Source organism: Botryllus schlosseri, chromosome 1, assembly GCF_051294905.1.
Source record: "Botryllus schlosseri isolate E-star chromosome 1, Bs_hap1, whole genome shotgun sequence".
Classification (NCBI taxonomy): Eukaryota; Metazoa; Chordata; class Ascidiacea; order Stolidobranchia; family Styelidae; genus Botryllus; species Botryllus schlosseri.
This window is the reverse complement of record NC_137236.1, coordinates 32,200,464-32,219,350: the sequence shown is the minus strand read 5'-3', so window position 1 is coordinate 32,219,350 and position 18,887 is coordinate 32,200,464. Positions and strand designations below refer to the sequence as shown.

Below are 18,887 nucleotides of genomic sequence, written 5' to 3'. Positions count from 1 at the left end.
CTGCAACACGGCCAATCAAGGTTTCAAGGCTTCCTCCGTGGAAAATGGTATCAAAACTATAATTCTCGATAGTAAATTAACTTTTAGGTATGAGAAGCGCATAATTTCAGTACTCGAAAAACTCATCTTTTACTACTCGACTCGAATCATTACAATTAATACTCGATTCAGATTCGAGTACTCGAATCATTGTGCCCAGCCCTACTCGCGACGCGCTCAAACGTAGAGCTCACTGGAGTTTCCAATCATTGTATAGCCTATATATCATTGCGGTAGACTAATGGACAAGTTACTATTCTGCGTTCGAAATTATCGGACCACGATATCCCATATCTATATCTCCCACATACTAGGATATGCCACCTAATTTTCATCTTTTTTCCATCTTATTTTATCTTCTGTTAGTTTTAAGCAATGGTTCATCATGACCATATTTTACATGTTGGATGGATTTAGGTCTACGTGTTCAAGGTCAAAACGGGTTGTTTGATTGAATGACCGCTACAAGTCGTCTCGGCTCATTCCTGCCGAGTCATTCATCGCAATCTTGTGACTGAGTAAGTAAGTCAAAAACGTCATCGCGAACGCTTCGCCCACTTAGTTCGGCCGAATCACGGCTGGTCATGGAAAGACGGCCGACATGTACATTGTACAACGCATGCGACATGGCCTTTCGGCCGTCCGTGCATGGAAACGAAGTAATAGACCAGAGGTGGTCATGGTCCGGTGCAGGAGTATGTGGCTGTGTGTTGTGTAACCGGGACAGAAAGCACATGTTTTCAGCCCCCTCCCGCCCAAATAAACAATGATTTTGAGCCCACACTATAGGGTAATCGATGCAACTTCTGAAGGGGGGGTGCTTGCTATATGAATCTGGTTTCTATATGCATCTGGTCGTTAAATTATTTGAATGAATTCTGTCAATAATGTCGGACCGTTCCATATATTACTCTATAGATACTACTCTCCGCCCACATGATCAGAGTTAGCGGTAGTGCTGGTGGAGGAGGATGATGACTTCGAAAATACTGGGAGCGTAATAGCACATCGTTAAGTCATGTTCATGTCCTACTGATAAGATTGTTAAACAGCCTTATGCCGGTGCGCACCACGGAGCTTTAGAAACACCAGTGGTTTCCGAACTTTTATGATCGCGACTCCAACTCCAATTTGAAATTGTTCCGTGGCCCTCTGGGCCATATCGAAATTTTACGAGCGAATTACTAAAAGAAGTCAGCACCTTTGCCCAGACTTACTCACGGGCTATTTTGGAAGCTGATTACGTTCAACATACTATCTTTGAATAAAGCATTTAAACGGCCTTAACGATCTCTAGGAATATACCGTTCTTCTATAATTGCGAATACAATTTGGCTTATACCAGTAAATTAATGTAGTTTTTATTTATATTTTATGGCAGTTTTTGCGAGGGTGGTACGGTAGTCTCCATATTAATTCAATAAATGTGATAGTAAATCGCGCGCAGTGCGAAGAAAAATATCATACATCAGCATAAATATTCCCAAGCAATATTGTTTTTATGCTGATTTACGGAAAAAATTATGAGCCTACGTCAAAATTCCGGACATTTGGCATATTTTAGTAATTCCTCCTGGACGCTAGTTCGAACAGTGAAATTCCTAACGTATGGCAACCCTACCCTAGTATATCAGGACCAATAATTGAAAAATAGCCCCAGAAACTGTTTTTTATGTTTCGAAAAACATGTCTAGGGTGAGAAAAATGAGTATTGAGTATATTATGAATCCGAGGCCTTCAAATCTACTCAAGAGCTTTACAGGAGTGACTTGAACTCAATAGGTCTGCTGACCGAGACTCCGGTCTTAACAGTTAACACTCGATCAGTTTCTCCCTGACTTGGGTCGGACGTGACTTGAAAATGACTCGAGTCAAAACAATAAAAGTCAAATTGAATTGCGACTCGGTTACAACCCTGGTTTGACGTGCTGACCTATGACCACCAAAAGTGCAAAATCGTTGTATTTGGATCAAATATATTCCAGTTAACAACCCTGTTGCTTACCGCATAAAGTCACGAAGAGCAGCACAAGCTTGCGATTATAATTTAAGGAATCATAACAAACCAAGGAAGGCACTGTGCGTCATCATTTCAAAACACCACAAGATTGCGATACAATAAATTGATAGGAAAAAGTCAAACGACTTGGATAATACTCACGATAAAACACATACCTTGGCATACAAATGCCAAACTAAGAACAATTAAATAAGAGACATGTACATTGCACACTGAATAAAAAGCAACTGAAGATATCATAAAAAGGACAAACAGTGAAAATGAGGTGACAAGAGTCAGCACGCAGGAAAGCCCGCTGGAAAAAGCTGAGACCACACACAACAGACTTTCATGATTAATTGCAACAAATCGACATCTACGCTATTGCACCTTCAAAACAAGCAATCAATAAAACACCAATACAAAGTAGTTTACATAATACCATTCGATGCACTTCCAGATCAAGCAAGCATTCGCTGATGTCAACAATGCCCTACAATGGACTTACTATTGCTACTAAAAAGATTAAAAGAACTATGCAATTACGCATCTACAGCGAATAATTTCCATATCTTCGGTAGGTTATGGTATCAGTATCGTAGCAGTCTTGTTTTGAACTTATTGAGTCAGAGCTTCTGAAATAGCCGGCTTGTCCCATGCCCAGCATGTGATCTGCGCATTACTCACTTTTGGAATTTGCTGCAGGGCGCTTACGCCCCAGGCCGACAAACTATGTATTCGTAGTTCTGCTTCGGACCATTTTTCACCATCGTGCCCCGCCACGAAACAGACAGACTCCCCCGGACAGCAGCATATCAAATCTTTTGCAAGACGGTAAACAGACGTGTCCAGCATAGACCAGGTATTTGATTCAAAGGCATATATTTGAATATCCAGTTGTCCGCCATAGGGTAGGTTACCAGTTCGACCAATCACAAATACATTGTTGGCAACAGCTGCACAGCTGGTGTATGACCGTCCGTTCGGCATTGGTTTGATATAGCCAGACCCTATTGAGAGATAATCGGGGTCATACAATCTGGTAAATTGTTGGTCATTCCCAACTCCACCAAGAAACAAGATTCCTCTACTGGTAGAACAACAGCTTGAACCTACTGGGATTCCAAATCCATTGGATCCAGTTTCCCACTTGCAAATCGACAAATCAAATTTTGAATACATTTTATGACTGTGGAAAACAAAAATTCTTCCGGAATGGAGTACATATGCCTTGAGACCACCATGCCATTTAAACGGTGTTTTAATCTCTATGGCCCCATCCTTCCGTATTTTGTAAAGATTCGGAAACTTCAAAACATATGCTTCGCCGTTACCTCCGAGCAATTTGCCATGAGCGATCTCCTTACTCGTTGACAAATGTGTCCATGAGCCATGCACATGAGAGTACAGATCACCAGAATACGAGTCAAATAACAGACATGAATTGAGTTTAGTACTTTTTTGCGTGTGGAAGAAAATGTCATTGAAGATAGTCTCTTTCAAAGCAGGCGCACTCTTCATGGAAGGACAAGTTAAAATTTGCTCTTGGATAAACTTTGGTGAGAGATTTTTGAAATTGATCAATGATGCCAATTTTTCAAAATGAATCTCTCTGGATTTATTGACAGCAATCCAATCAACAACAGCTTGCCATCTAATTGTTTCACAGTAATTCTTTGTTTCGTTTGCCTTGAAAATGACAAAAAAATCATCTTCGCCGATACTAAGAAATTGCTGTTGCTTAGACACTACCATGAAATTCTTGAAAATATATCTTAAGATAGCTCTACTGAATGCATCACAACGAGGGTCGGCAGAGCATACTGCGAAACTCTCGTATGCAAGAAACCAGTTACTGTCATCCACATGTTGCTCCAAATCTACATCTTTATCTAAAAATGCAGTCTCAACTAGAAATCGTGTTATGTCCTCATTGCCGAAAACAAGGGGATCACTCAAAATGTCGTGCAAAGTTGATTTCGGATCAAACTGAGGAATTTCGTTGAGAAATAGCATCAAATCATTCTTCCTACTGGCTAGATCGTGATTGATCCAATTAGAAATCCCACGCCATATCACACGAGTTGCAACTTTTTTCGATTTCCGAATAAATTTGAGTGCCATATTTTTTTCAACGTTGCAGTATCCTGCCGTTCCAATGAAACCCTGGAAATTATCAGAAATGAAACTGAATGTTGCATCGATGGTAGTTTGTGAATTATATGTGGCGGCGTATTCCAGGATATCTAAGCATTTGTCGACTGATAAGTTGGCCTCCATGAAATCAAAACAAATTTCTTTCATTTCGTCCAACTGCATTGTACTGCAGGCTTCAAGAATGGCGTTCAGACTTTCAAAGTCGATAAATATTTTCCCAGTATATAGATATTCCAAACATTTGTGAACGCTCTCTTCGTCCAATCCAACGATTTCGAGATAATACGGTAGATCCGTCTTTTCATCGCTACCAGATTTCAGTTTTGTCACGAAGTAATCCGAAGATGCTGCTAATACAGCGAGATGAGCATGAAATGTCTGCGTGCCAAATCGCACTTCCAAATCACAAAGTAATTGACTATGTCTCAGCAGGTCAAGGGCAGTCAGTAGACGTGATCCCCTTTCTTTCTGCCTACAAAAATCCATTATGAAACAGTACAATATTTGATATAGCCTGAAGGTGATCATCAGAGAAGTAAATAATGTTAAATGTCCAGGTATATATACTTCAATTCATTAGCGCTAGAAATTGATTACAGTGCACTGCACTTAGTGCAGTTAGCAACATCAACATGGTGATATATGCGGTCACTGATGTAATTGAGCATAAAATATTGCAAAATTCAGAAAAATTGTTCACAATTGCGATTAGAAGTAAATATTTTTACGGTCAAAACAAGTCCAAATAGAGAGATATATGGTAGGCCTATTCTTTTTTGCCTGCACCATCGAGATGCTTTGACGACGGAGATGCCATACGGTCTTAATAGCAAGGTCATCTAGTCTGCACCCCTGTTTTTTTCTCCTCCATGCTATCCGTGATTGCTGAGTGCCTAGCAGGATAGCCGCGGAAACCAGATTTCGAGTCTTTGGTCTAACCAGGCCGGGGTTCGAACCCAGCCCAGGACCTACCAATCAAGAAGTAGATGACAAAACGTTTTAGTGACACATATAAGCTAGTGATGATTGTTGGCTTGTTGGGCCATGAAAAGAATAAAGCGAAACTTTTTCATTCAATGGGTTGCTGAGAAACGAAACCATCATCCAATGTAAACAACTAAACATGTTTACCGTAAAACCATAGAAGCATGAAGGGAATAACCACTGAGCTGTATAAACACGGATGATAACAGCAAGAGAGAGAATTCTTTGATTCGTCAAACCATGAAATACAGTGTGGACAATGTTCACAGACATACACACGTCCAATAACAACACAATTTTTTTACTTGCCTAAATATATATTACATGGCAGACTGGGAGACCCGATATCACCGAAGTCTTCAAGGCCGCAGGGACGTCTTGCTGAGAGATTAGATAGGTCTACCACCTACCACACGTCCTCTTTTTTCAATAAATTGAAAGTGCATGTCTTCGGAGGACGCCTTAATATCCTATTTTTTGCGTATAAAAAGTATTAAAATGCAATCAAAAGCTCGACTCCGACGCAGCGAACGTCGGAGCTTCGTAAAAATTGGGTAAAACCTCGGAACAATAAATACGGAAGTCGAGCCGAAGTGATGACCCAGTACTGACGGTGCTGCTGCTTTCAGAGAGCAATATTGCTATGGTGAGAACAATCCCAGACTTCTGAAACTTGCCCTTCAGCAATATAACCTGTCACTTGTGTCACACGAACCACTTGTATTTGAATATTACGAGCTAAAAATTAGTAGCCTACTGCATAAGCATGGAACTCCGTTGTTTTCGTTGAATTTTCGTTTAGTTCTCTTATTTTAGCTTTCGATTTTGTTTTTCTTCTACAAAATATCCTCATGCGATCCCTGATCTCTTATTAACCGTGAGCCATTCCCGCCTTCATGCTTCTATGGGTTCGTTTCAAAGCAAAGTAAACCGTTGAATGAAGAAGCTTCCTCCGTTATTTACGGGGCCTTTATCAGCCCAATAGCAGCTGATGCTTGTTAGTAAAGCGTATTGTTCTCTAATCTATATGAACTCGTTTTGACCTTAAAGATCATTCCTTCTAATCACTTGAATTCTGAATTTTGTAAAATTAACTTCCAGTTAACATCAGGGACCGCTCTGAGACTGACAGTATGAGTGTAGACCAGACCACCGCACTGCCGTGTAATGACGTTATACTCAATTGAGGTATCTGGAAATTTCAGGCTATATCATATAGTATACTGTCATATAATGGATTTCTGTAGGCAGAAAGAAAGGGGACTACGTCTACTCACTGCTCTTGACGTGCTGAGACACAATCCATTAACTTGTGATGTGGAAGTGCACTTTGGCGGGCCCGCATTTCTTGCTCATCGCGCTGTGTTAGCAGCATCTTCGGTTTACTTGAAAGACAAACTGAGGTATGATCGAGATAAAGAAGTCGATCGATGTATTTACCTTTTTGGATTGGAGGATGAGAATAGCGTTCGCAAATGCTTGGAATATGTATACACTGGGAAAATATTCATTGACTTTAAAAGTCTACGCGGCACTCTCCAAGCCTGCAGTATGATGCAGTTAGACGATGTTAAACAAATGTGTTTTGATTTCATGGAGGCCAACTTATCAGTCGACAAATGCTTAGTTATCCTGGACTACGCTACTAGATATCATTCGCAAAGCACACTTGATGCAGCGCTCGGATTCATTTCTGATAATTTACGAAGTTTGATTGGAACGGAAGAATACTGCAACTCAGATAGAAATATTGCACTCGAATGTTTACGGAGATCAAAAGCAGTTCCAACTCATCTGATATGGCATGGGATCTCTAATTGGATCAATCATGATCTATCCACTAGGCAAGATGATGTGATGCTATTTCTCAACGAAATTCCTCAGTTTGATCCGAAATCAACTCTGATAGACATTTTGAGTGATCCCCTTGTTATCAGAAATGATGATATTACAAGATTTCTTGTTAAGACCGTATTTTTAGATAAGAATGTAGATTTGGAGAAACACATTGATGACCGTAACTGGTTTGTTGCATATGACAGTTTTGCAGTATGCGGTGCCGACCCTCGTTGTGATTCATTCTGCAGTGTTATCCGAAGATATCTGTCGAAGGATTTCATGCGTGTGACCAAGCAAAAACAATTTCTTCATATTGATGAGCAGGACTTATATGACATTCTAAACGAAAACCAAACAAAAAGATACTGCGAGACAATTAGATGGCAAGCTGTTGTAGGTTGGATCGCTGCCCATAAATCCAGAGAGATTCATTTCCAAAAATTGGCTTCGGTGATCAATTTCAAAAATCTCCCACCGAAGTTTATTCAAGAGCAAATTGCAACTCACCCATTAATGAAGAGTGCACCGGCTTTGAAAGAAACCATTTTCAATGACATTTTCTTTCACACACAGCAAAGTACAAAACTGAATTCGTGCCTGTTATTTGACTCGTATTCCGGCGATCTGCACTCTCATGTGAATGGAGCATGGACGCATTTATCGTCAAGTGCGGAGATCGCTAATGGTACAGTGTTAGGAGGTAACGGAGAAGCGTATGTGTTGAAATTTCCAATGCTTTACAAGATAAGGAAAGATGGGGCCATAGAAATGAAAACCACGTCTCGTCTGTTGACTGGTTCTGTCAAGGCAAAGGTACTCCATTCGGGGAGCATTTTTGTTTTCTACAGTCGACAGTATTTCAAATTCAATTTGTCGATTTGCGAGTGGTATTATTCCGCAAAATCCCATCAATTTGTAATCCCAGAAGGGTCAAGCTGTTGCTCTACCTGTAAAGGAATATTGTTTCTTGGTGGAGTTGGCAATGACCAGCGATTTACCAAATTGTTTGATCCCGATAATCTGTCAACAGGCTCTGACCGAATCGAACCGATGCCAAAAGGACGATCATACATCAGCTGTGCCGCTGTTGGCAGCACTGTGTTTGTTCTTGGTAGAACTTGTAATAAATCTAATGGCGGAGAAGTGGATATTCAGATATATTCTTTTGAATCAAATACCTGGTCTATGCTGGACACATCTGTTTACCGTATTGCAAATTGTTTCATTAGCTGTTGCACTGGGGATTCCTGCTGTTTTGTGGCAGGGCGTGATAGTGATGATACATCGAAACAAGAACTTCAAATACATAGTTTGACGGCCTGGGACGTATGCGCACTGCAGCAAATTCCTAAAGTGTGTTTCCCTCAGATTACGGGTTGGGCATGGACCAAGCCGGCTAATGAAACAGTATCTGGCTCAGTTCAACCTACGTAACACCAAGCCTGTCATCAGACGTAGTCATCGTTGCTACTAAGTAGAAGTAACTCCCTAAATTTCTTTTCAATAACTTTTCAATTACCAAGACATGTCAAACTATTTCATCTGGAAGTAGAAAAAGAATGTTGGGCCAAGTGCTCAAGTAGATTTCATGGAAGGATCGCATGATTGTAGCAGTTACCAGATGTGGCTTCTTTCGAAAAATAAGTATCTTCCTCTGCTAGTGATTATACTGATACAATAACCTGAATTAGTTTTACTATGAATATAGCAGGGTTGTAACCAAGTCACAAGTCAATCTCATTCTTATAGTTTTGACTCGAGTCATTTTCAATTCACCACCGAGTCAAGTCCCAGTCATCTAGTAGAGGGTCGAGTCATAGTCATAGTGTTTTGACTCGAGTCCAAGTCATTATGTTCACTGATTAGTTTTAAGCTCAATCCTGTTCAACCCACTTTTTTCAACTCTGCTTGAGTGATATAGAATGGCTCGCATTCATAATATAGAATTTTCATTTCAGTGTTAACAGAACAGTTTATGGCCTTATTGACCAAGTATCAGGACTGATCGACGAAATACAAATAATGTGGTAACTTTACTATTCTTCGAAGTTATATGAAATGTCTGGCTTGGCCATCCTAGTCTCGAGTCATACGACTCGGTCCGAGTCATGCACAATGACTTAGAGTACAAGTCGAGTCAATACAAAAATTGACACGAGCCGATTACCAGAGAACCCGTCCCTTGGAGAACCCGTCCCTACCAACTCGGCCCTCGGAGAACCCGGCCCTCGGGAAATTTTGCATATCAAGCACGCGTGGTCTACTTGTTGTGGTATTCACGGTGTTTTTCGACTACTCTGGACCTCGGTGAATGCGGCCCTCGAACAATTTTGAATTAAAATGCAATAAATGTGTACCCGGCCCTCGGGAAATTTTGTATTCACCGGCAATCCTAATATCCCACCCCCGGCAACCCTAATATCCTAACCCTAACCCTAATATCCTACCCCAACCCTAATATCCCACCTCCACCAACCCTAATATCCCACCCCCGGCAACCCTAATATCCTACCCCAACCCTAATATCCCCCTCCCCCAACCCTAATATCCCACCTCCACCAACCCTAATATCCCACCCCCGGCAACCCTAATATCCCATCCCCGGCAACCCTAATATCCCACCTCCGGCAACCCTAATATCCCACCCCCGGCAACCCTAATATCCCACCTCCACCAACCCTAATATCCCACCCCCGGCAACCCTAATATCGATATGTGAACGTCGCGTTCTCTCCCGCGCTTGGCGCTTGCGCAATCCGTGATCACGTGATCTGATCACGCCGTGACTGCGTGACCTACGCATGCCCTGACCTCCTTACAAGACCGACAAATCAGTTGATAATAACATTATTACTTTATTAATTCATATTAATACTTGTGAATACACTTAATTTCTAAATTTCCCGAGGAATTCACCGAGGGCCGGGTTCTTCGAGGGCCGAGTTGGTAGGGACGGGTTCTCCGGCAACCCACGAGCCAAGTCAATTTACGAATTTGAAAAAATGACTTGAGTCAAGTCACCAAAAAATTGCGACTTCAGTCATGACTCGAGTCCTTAAAACCCTGGGATATAGGCATTATTCATACCGTAGTTCAGTTTACGCTATTTCACTTCATGCTATGATCTATTGGTCTGCTGTAGCGGTGTTAAACTATTGAACCAATGATGATATTCATTTCAGGAAGCTGAAAATATACTTTGTAAAAGGAATTGTCAAATTTCCTCCAAGACCGGAGCCATTGCGTTGTATAGTCTTTGGAATTAGCCGCTGGGAGACGTAGTATAGAGTTTCCGCGAGGGATCCACCAAAGTTCTTGTTCAGAGTTTAAGACATATATATTAGGGTTGCCATATGTCCGGAATTTCCCCGACATGTCCGGAATTTCACTGAAAAATCTGCGTCCGGGAGGAATTTCTAAAATATGCCTAAATGTCCGGAATTTTGAAGGCTTGGAGTAGGCTCAATTTTTTTTCGTAAATTAACATAAACAATATCATTTTCTAGCAGACTTGTGCTATTCAAAATTCTTCTTCGTGCCGCGCGCGCGGTAATGCAACGGGGCACAAGGCATCATCCTCGCAAAAATGCAATCGAAATAAATATAAATAGCCATCATTTACTGAAATAAGTTTGATTGTAATCGCAATGATAAGCTAACGGTATATTCCTAGAGTTGGTTAAGGCCGATTGGATGCTTCAGTCACAGTCAATGGTTCCAAATCGTGGGGTCGTTTGTCTTCATCTGGGGATCGCGATGATGTTGGACGCAATCAGCTTCCTTGGCCGTGAGTAAGTTTGGGCAAGCTGATATTTTTAAGTAATCAGCTTCAGCTTATCAATTTTTTAGCTGGACCACTAAACATTTTCAAGTTGGAAATGAAGTCGCGACCATAAAAGTTGGAAATCACCGGATGTGCAACCTGTTGGTGCATTTCATAGTAGCCTAATATATGGAAGAATCAATATTATTTACCCTATGGTGGGCCCAACATCAGTGCCTTTTTTGGGCGGACTGGCGGCAGAATAAAATGTTGTTTCGGTCCAGATTTAAAAAAAAAGAAGATAGTTGCACCGACCTAACAGTATATCAGGGCTGTCAAACCCAATTCTGGTAGGCCAGACACGGCCCGCCAGTAGGGCTCTTCAAAAATGACTTTTTTCTCAAATCGTACTGGCTACTTGATGAAATTGTTAGGTTACCTAATTTAAGCCTACACACAAAATTTGGTTCAATTCCAGCCAGTAACGCTTTGCTACAGGAGAAGAAAGTGTCTATTTATTATGTAAAAATAAATAATAAAAAATTTGAAAATTTTCTGTTCACTCCATGAAAGTGCTAGGCTGTCTATAGAAACGATGCTCATTTTTTTAAGGGTCTGGAGGAACCGCAGTAAACCTCCCCCTGGGGTGAAACGCTTGCTACAGACTGTGGTATTTCACAGTCTTTCACAAGCGCCGTATTAGGGCTCTTTTGTGTCGTAGGCCACTAAAGCACTCATCTCGATTTGCTTCTGTTTTACTTCCTTGTTTCATCTTTTTTCATCAAAGGTTCAAACAGTTGGCACAAGTAGGCTTTGGCTGGGGGCGTCTGCGGACACTTGTCCCGCCGCCACCATACTTGTGCCTGGGGAGAGAGACACCAATCTGCCAGCATCCCCGGGTTCGGAATATGAAGGCCAAAGGCCATACTCTTCCTGGGTGTGAGAGTGATTGGAAGTATCGGTTGTACCACTAGGGTTTCGCACCGGCCAGCGTCCAGAGAGCCGATGCTTACCTTATACAACCAAATACTCCAACGAACGATGCTCACCAAATATCGTTCAATTCCAACCAGTGGAAGCGGAGTTATTGCCGTCGAAAATTTTGGATTTGAATAAAATAGTATTTACGGTGACCGATTCTTTGTTCATTTATTATAGTTGTGCTCACCGTAAATACTATTTTATTAAAATCAAAAATTTTCGACAGCAATAACTCCGCTTCCGCTGGTTAGAATTGAACCAAATTTGGCGAGCATCGTTTCTATAGACAGCCTAACACTTTCATGGGGTGAACAGAAAATTTCCAAATTATTTATTATTTATTTTTACATAATAAATAGAAACTTTCTTCTCCTGTAGCAAAGCGGTTACTGGCTGGAATTGAACCAAATTTTGTGTGTAGGCTTAAATTAGGTAACTTAACAATTTTATCAAGTAGCCAGTACGATTTGAGAAAAAAAGTCATTTTTGAAGAGCCCTACCCGCCAGACGATTTCAGCCGGCCCGTGGAGAAATTTATTGCAGACCCTAGAAAGTAGCAATCTACAGAGCTCACATTACAGATGGCCCAATTCATGACCTACGGTCCACTCCATTGTATACAGAGGTATACAGGCAATGCTTTGCTAGTGTGACGTCATATTGACAGACAACGTGTTACTGTTCATTTTGAATCCGCTAGTAGGCGCTAAAGAGTGTCCGGAATTTGCGTCACGGAAATATGGTAACCCTAATATATATATATATATGCAGAGGTGGTCAGTAGCGAAGTACTTTTACTTTTTCGAATTACTTAAGTAGTTTTCCTCTACTTCTGGTACTTACTCAAGTAGATCTGATTTTCGCTACTTCTACTTCTACTTTATAATATTTTGTGATTTACTTACTTAATTTTCGCTATTTTCAGTTTGTCGAAGAGAAGTAGTTTAATCCACCAATCAGAAAGATAGCCTGAGTAATTTCGGGGCTGTTTTCACGGAATATCAACATTTAATTTTCATAAAAGTCGAGCAAGGCCCAGAATTTTCGTCTCGTTTCGCGCTAAGTGGATAGGATACGGACGGAGTAACCAGTATGATTTCACGAAAGTATCGGTGAATGTAATTTAGGTAGCGGGTTGACGTGGTTCTTTTCACACCATACTGTCGCCCTTCGCCCATATGAAATATTTCTTCACAGTATATAATATATGGCTCATCATAACGTTTGAAACCGATGTTTCGCAATCTAGTATTTACTTATAATATAGTAATCTAGCAGTCTATGGTGTGTCCTAATCTGGAAAAGTGGACTCTGACTTTTTTTTAGTTTTAGAGCTGTTTTAGCATACCGCTTTTGAAACTTTCTGGACTAAGACATGAAACGCATTTTACGCTTTTAGAAGTAGTATTTATATTTCACTATCAAATCCCCGTATCAAATACTTTGAGTTCTAATTAATTTCAGTTTATTTGTCCGGGTAACATACATTGCTGAAGTATAAAAGCAAGTATAGTAATGCCTTTAATTTCCGGAAATAAAGCCACACAGTATGGCATTTTTTCGATCCACCATATTTTTCATTAACGTTTACAAATCGCTCAAAGTGTGTACCTGTACACCGGATCCTATACGTACAACTTCCCCGAATTGCTTTTCGGCTAAACTACGGGCCTTATAGTATGGGGGAGTGCGCCATACCATGATATTTTCTAAAACGTGCTGTTCGATTAAACAGAGGATTAGTATCGCATTTCCATATCAATACTATAATTTTCATTTCATGATGCGGACGAATGCTTATGCTGTCAATATAATTGAATGCCTCCTGGTATGCATCAATATGAGTCAAGCTCGGCACCTTTCGCATAGCTCAATTTGTACCTTTTGACAATCCATGCGAACGAATTAATATCGTTTTCACAACTTACTTACTTGAGTAGATTTTAAGTTAGTCAATTCTACTTCTACCTCAAGTAGTTTTAGGTTGCTTATGGAAGAAGTACTTCTACTCGTACTTGAGTAGATTTTTCCCCGTTACTTCTACTTCTACTTAAGTAGCTTTCTTGACTGCTTTGACCCCCTCTTTATATATCTATCAAATCCGTATGGACTTGTGTTACCGCAGGGGGTGATCACGAAAAGACGAGATGTTGAACTAATTTCGCGTGACTCGGACCAAGTCATATAACTCGACAAATTCTATGACTTATGCAATCTCGTATATGATAGGGTTACCATATATACGTCCTCTTTTAAGAGAATTTATCTTTTTTGGAAGTGTCCTCGGAGGACGCCCAAATGTCCTCTTTTTGTATTGCCAGTCTGAAAATTTTGAAAGGGTGTCCTCTTTTCAGATTTCCAAAATATGGTAACCCTAGTATATCAGGACCAATAATTGAAAAATAGGCCCAGAAACCGTGTTTTATGTTTCGAAATACATGTCTAGGGTGAGAAAAATGGGTATTGAGTATATTATGAATCCGAGGCCTTCAAATCTACTCAGAGTTTTACAGGAGTGACTTGAACTCAATAGGCCTGCTGAACAGTGAACTCTATGACCGAGACTCCGGTCTTAACAGTTAACACTCGATCAGCTTCTCCCTGACTTGTACTCGGACTTGGGTCGGTCGTGACTTGAAAATGACTCGAGTCAAAACAATAAAAGTCTAATTGAATTGTGACTTTGTTACAACCCTGGTTTGACGTGCTGACCTATGACCACCAAAAGTGCAAAATCGTTGAATTTGGATCAAATATATTCCTGTTAACAACCCTGTTGCTTACCGCATGAAGTCACGAAGAGCAGCACAAGCTTGCGATTATAATTTAATGAATCATAACAAACCAAGGAAGGCACTGTGCGTCATCATTTCAAATCACCACAAGATTGCGATAAAATAAATTGATAGGAAAAAGTGAAACGACTTGGATAACACTCACGATAAAACACCCACCTCGGCATACATATGCTAATATAATAATAATTAAATAAGAAACATGCACATTGCACATTGAATAAAAAGCAACTGAAGATCACGTAAATAGGACAAACGGTGAAAATGAAGTGACAAGAGTCAGCACGCAGGAAAACCCGCTGGAAAAAGCCGAGACCACACACACAACAGACTTTCATGATTGCTTGCAACAAATCTACATCTACACTATTGCACCTTCAAAACAAGCAATCAATAAGACACCACTACGAAGTACTTTGCATAATACCTTTCGATGCACTTCCAAATCAAGCAAGCATTCGCTGATGTCAACAATGCCCAACAATGGACTTATTATTGCTACTAAAAAGAATTGCTACCCAAAAGATTAAAAGAACTATGTAATTACGCATAACTACAGTGAATAATTTCCATATCTTCGGTAGGTTATGGTATCAGTATCGTAGTAGTCTTGTTTTGAACTTATTGAGTCAGAGCTTCTGAAATAGCCGGCTTGTCCCATGCCCAGCCTGTGATCTGCGCATTACTCACTTTTGGAATTTGCTGCAGGGCGCTTACGCCCCAGGCCGACATACTATGTATTCGTAGTTCCCGTTCGGACCAATTTTCACCATCGTGCCCCGCCACGAAACAGACAGACTCCCCCGGACAACAGCATATCAAATCCTTCGCAAGACGGTAAATAGATGTGTCCAACATAGACCAGGTATCTGATTCAAAAGAATAAATCTGAATATCCACTTGTCCGCCATAAGGTAGATTACCAGTTCGACCAACCACAAATACAGTGTTGGCAACAGCTGCACAGCTGGTGTATGACCGTCCGTTTGGCATCGATTTGATATGGCCATAGCCTCTGAGTCGATAATCGGGATCAAACAGTTGGGTAAATCGTTGGTCACCCCCAACTCCACCAAGAAACAAGATTCCTTTACTGGTAGAGCAACAGCTTGATCCTACTGGGATTCCAAATCCAATGGATCCAGTTTCCCACTTGCAAATCGACAAATCAAATTTTGAATACATTTTATGACTGTGGAAAACAAAAATTCTTCCAGAATGAATTACCTTTGCCTTCACATCATCAAGCCTATTACACGGTGTTTTGATTTCTGCAGCACCATCTTTCCTTATCTTGTAAAGTTTCGGAAACTTCAACACATATGCTTCTCCGTTACCTCCAAGCAATGTACCATTAGCGATATCCTTATTCGACGATATCTGTGTCCACGAGCCATTCAAATGAGAGTGCAGCTCACCGGAATACGAGTCAAATAACAGACACGAGTTTAATTTCGTACCTTTTTGCATGTGAAAGAAAACGTCATTGAAGATGATTTCTTTTAAAGCAGGTGCACCCTTCATTAAGGAATGAGTTGTAATTTGCTCTTTGATAAACTTTGGTGAAAGATTTTTGAAATTGATCAATGACGCCAATTTCTCGAAATGAATCTCTCTGGATTTATCAACAGCGATCCAATCAACAACAGCTTGCCATCTGATTGTTTCACAGTAATTAGTTGTTTCGTTTGCCTTGAGAATGACAAACAAATCCTCTTCACCAATACGAAGAAGTTGCTGTTGCTTCGACAATACCATGAAATTCTTGAAAACATATCTTTGGATAGCTCTGCTGAATGGATCACAACGATGGTCGGCCGAGCATACTACGAAACTCTCGTATGCAAGAAACCAATTACTGTCATCAAGATGTTGTTCCAAATCTTCATCTTTATCTAAAAATACAGTCTCAACTAGAAATCGTGTAATGTCCTCATTGCCGAAAACAAGGGGATCACTCAAAATGTCATGCAAAGTTGATTTGGGATCGAATTGAGGAATTTCGTTGAGAAATAGCATCACATCGTTCTTCCTACTGGATGGATCGTGATTGATCCAATTAGAAATCCCACGCCACATCACACGAGCTGCAACTTTTTTCGATCTCCGAATAAATTCGAGTGCCATATCTCTCTCAACGTTGCAGTATCCTGCCGTTCCAATGAAACCTTGGAAATTATCAGAAATGAATCCGAACGTTGCATCAATGGTGCTTTGTGAATGATATTTAGTAGCGTATTCCAGGATATCTAAGCATTTGTCGACTGATAAGTTAGCCTTCATGAAATCAAAACAAATTTCTTTTATGTCGTCCAACTTCATTTTACTGCAGGCTTCAAGAATGACGTTCAGACTTTCAAAGTCAATGACTATTTTTCCAGTGTAAAGATATTCCAAGCATTTACGAACGCTTTCCTCATCCAATCCAACAATTTCGATATATAGATCCGTCTTTTCGTCGCTACCGGATTTCAGTTTTGTCGCGAAGTAATCCGAAGATGCTGCCAATACAGCGCGATGAGCATGAAATGTCTGCCCGCCAAATCGCACTTCCAAATCACAAGTAGATGGACTGTGTCGTCTCAGAATGTCAATCGCAAGGAGTAGACGTAATCCTCTTTCTCTCTGCCTTGAGAAATCCATTATACACACAGTAGGCCTACACCATTTGATTCGCTTGGAATGGCTTCTGAAGAGATGATCATTTTTATTGCAGTGCAACTTATATACCGTAGTGCAGTTGTATCTGCTCAGCTAGACATAGAAGTACCGTACCCATTTTTATTGCAATTAGGACTGGACAATATCATGTACCTGAGCGATTCGATACTGAATCGATTAGCCTAGTACTCATTACGTCACGACAGTATAAATACTGTTCAAAGTTGAAATAAATTATATAATATAACGCCAGTTATACAGGATATTGAAGATTATTTGTTTTTTTTGACCACATGCGGATTTCATTGTGACAATGTTGATCACAACTTCACAGATATATCATTTCCACCAGTATGCGTAGCAGTGGCTTTGTACTGCATATTTTAGAAGCCACGATACGACCAATTGAGGTTTACAGCCGTCCACAGCGGAAAATAGTGTCGAAACAATCACTTTCAATCAAAAATTATCTCTTAGTGGCAAGGAGCTCGTAATTCAGGGCCGGCCAACCCGTGGCCCGCGAGAAGGTTTTGAGTGGCCCGCGAGGTAATTTCCGAAATTTCTAATATCATCAAAAATGGATTGCACAGATTGTGAACTTGCAAGGCGAACCAAAAATTTGATTAGTCTGGCCGCAACATTTGAGATGTGATGACTAAAATATCAGTTCCGACGCATTGACAGATCCATCAGCTATTCACATATTGGTATATCTTCGCACACTACAATAAAGCAGAATAATTCGCGATAGATTTATCAAAGCTAAAAAAAAATTTGTAACAAGCTTGGCGCAACATGTTGTCACTCGATTTCTTGTTTTTAATATGGTTGCCCTTTTGTGAAAATGGAAGAATGCCTAATGTATCAGATTGAGTCGAACTATATTCGCGATTACAAGACAAAGTGTCGTTCAACATACGCGACATTGCGTTTGCGCTCGCAGTAAGACCGTCGACTATGAAACCTAGGCACGAAATGATTGACGCATGTTGGTTGCAGCTTTCGATATCGATATGTCCATGCGCCGAATAGCCCAGTCCTCGCAAAATTAGCCCAGCGATATACAACATGCCCGCAATATAGTCAAGTGACAATATTATTGACCTATGAACTTCAAAAAATTTTCGCGCTTGGCGCGGCTAGTGGCCCGCGCAATATTTCGTCGATCGAATGTGGCCCTTTGGCTGAAAAGGTTGGCCAGCCTTGTCGTTATTTCACAGAAGAGCTTCTTGGACAGTTGGACTGAAGGTACAGAACTTTAATGCTCGAAAAATGTCATGTCTAACTACTCGACTCGAATCATTAGAAATGATACTCAGTTCAGATTCGAATACTCTAATCATTGCGCCTGGGCCTAATTCTAATATATTTTCTAATAGCTCAATCAGTCAATTGTATGTGCGCCACTCGACACACACACTGGACACGTCACACAACACAGAAGTAAACAATCTTTCAATTCAATATCGTTGGGTGATCAATAGCGCAGTGTTGGTCTCAGAGCGATCACCGATGTAGTTTAACCCAAAGCATTGCAAAATTCAGAAAATTGCGATTAGAAGGACTTATATTTAACAACTTATTTATTACAACTATCAGCGTCAGCGAAGCTCCCTCATTCAATGGTTTGCTTTGAAACGAAACCATAGAAGCATGAAGGGAAATGGCT

The 18,887-nt window shown here is 40.6% G+C and overlaps 4 protein-coding genes across 4 annotated transcripts in view; 1 reads left to right on the top strand and 3 right to left on the bottom strand.

The window, feature by feature from the left end:
* LOC145435525 (uncharacterized) overlaps positions 1–18,887 on the bottom strand; it is a 349,573-nt gene that overhangs the window by 123,116 nt on the left and 207,570 nt on the right. The window lies entirely within an intron of this gene.
* Positions 1,999–5,379, bottom strand: LOC145435440 (uncharacterized). Its single transcript, XM_080312724.1, has one exon. The coding sequence runs from the start codon at positions 4,721–4,723 to the stop codon at positions 2,657–2,659; it is 2,067 nt and encodes a 688-aa protein (XP_080168850.1). The 5' UTR covers positions 4,724–5,379; the 3' UTR covers positions 1,999–2,656.
* On the bottom strand, positions 1,999–17,377 carry LOC145435451 (uncharacterized). The gene is made up of 2 exons (XM_080312731.1): positions 15,076–17,377; positions 1,999–2,545 (listed from the first exon to the last, which is right to left on the bottom strand). Exon 1 carries the CDS (start codon positions 17,198–17,200, stop codon positions 15,179–15,181), a length of 2,022 nt encoding a protein of 673 aa, XP_080168857.1. The 5' UTR covers positions 17,201–17,377; the 3' UTR covers positions 1,999–2,545; positions 15,076–15,178.
* LOC145447703 (uncharacterized) lies at positions 6,124–9,700 on the top strand. The gene has a single exon (XM_080325957.1). It carries the CDS (start codon positions 6,347–6,349, stop codon positions 8,450–8,452), a length of 2,106 nt encoding a protein of 701 aa, XP_080182083.1. The 5' UTR covers positions 6,124–6,346; the 3' UTR covers positions 8,453–9,700.

Coding starts and splice junctions, on each gene's coding strand:
- LOC145435451 (XM_080312731.1), bottom strand. CDS start 17,200: ATGGATTTCTCAAGGCAGAGAGAAAGAGGATTACGTCTACTCCTTGCG.
- LOC145435440 (XM_080312724.1), bottom strand. CDS start 4,723: ATGATCACCTTCAGGCTATATCAAATATTGTACTGTTTCATAATGGAT.
- LOC145447703 (XM_080325957.1), top strand. CDS start 6,347: ATGACGTTATACTCAATTGAGGTATCTGGAAATTTCAGGCTATATCAT.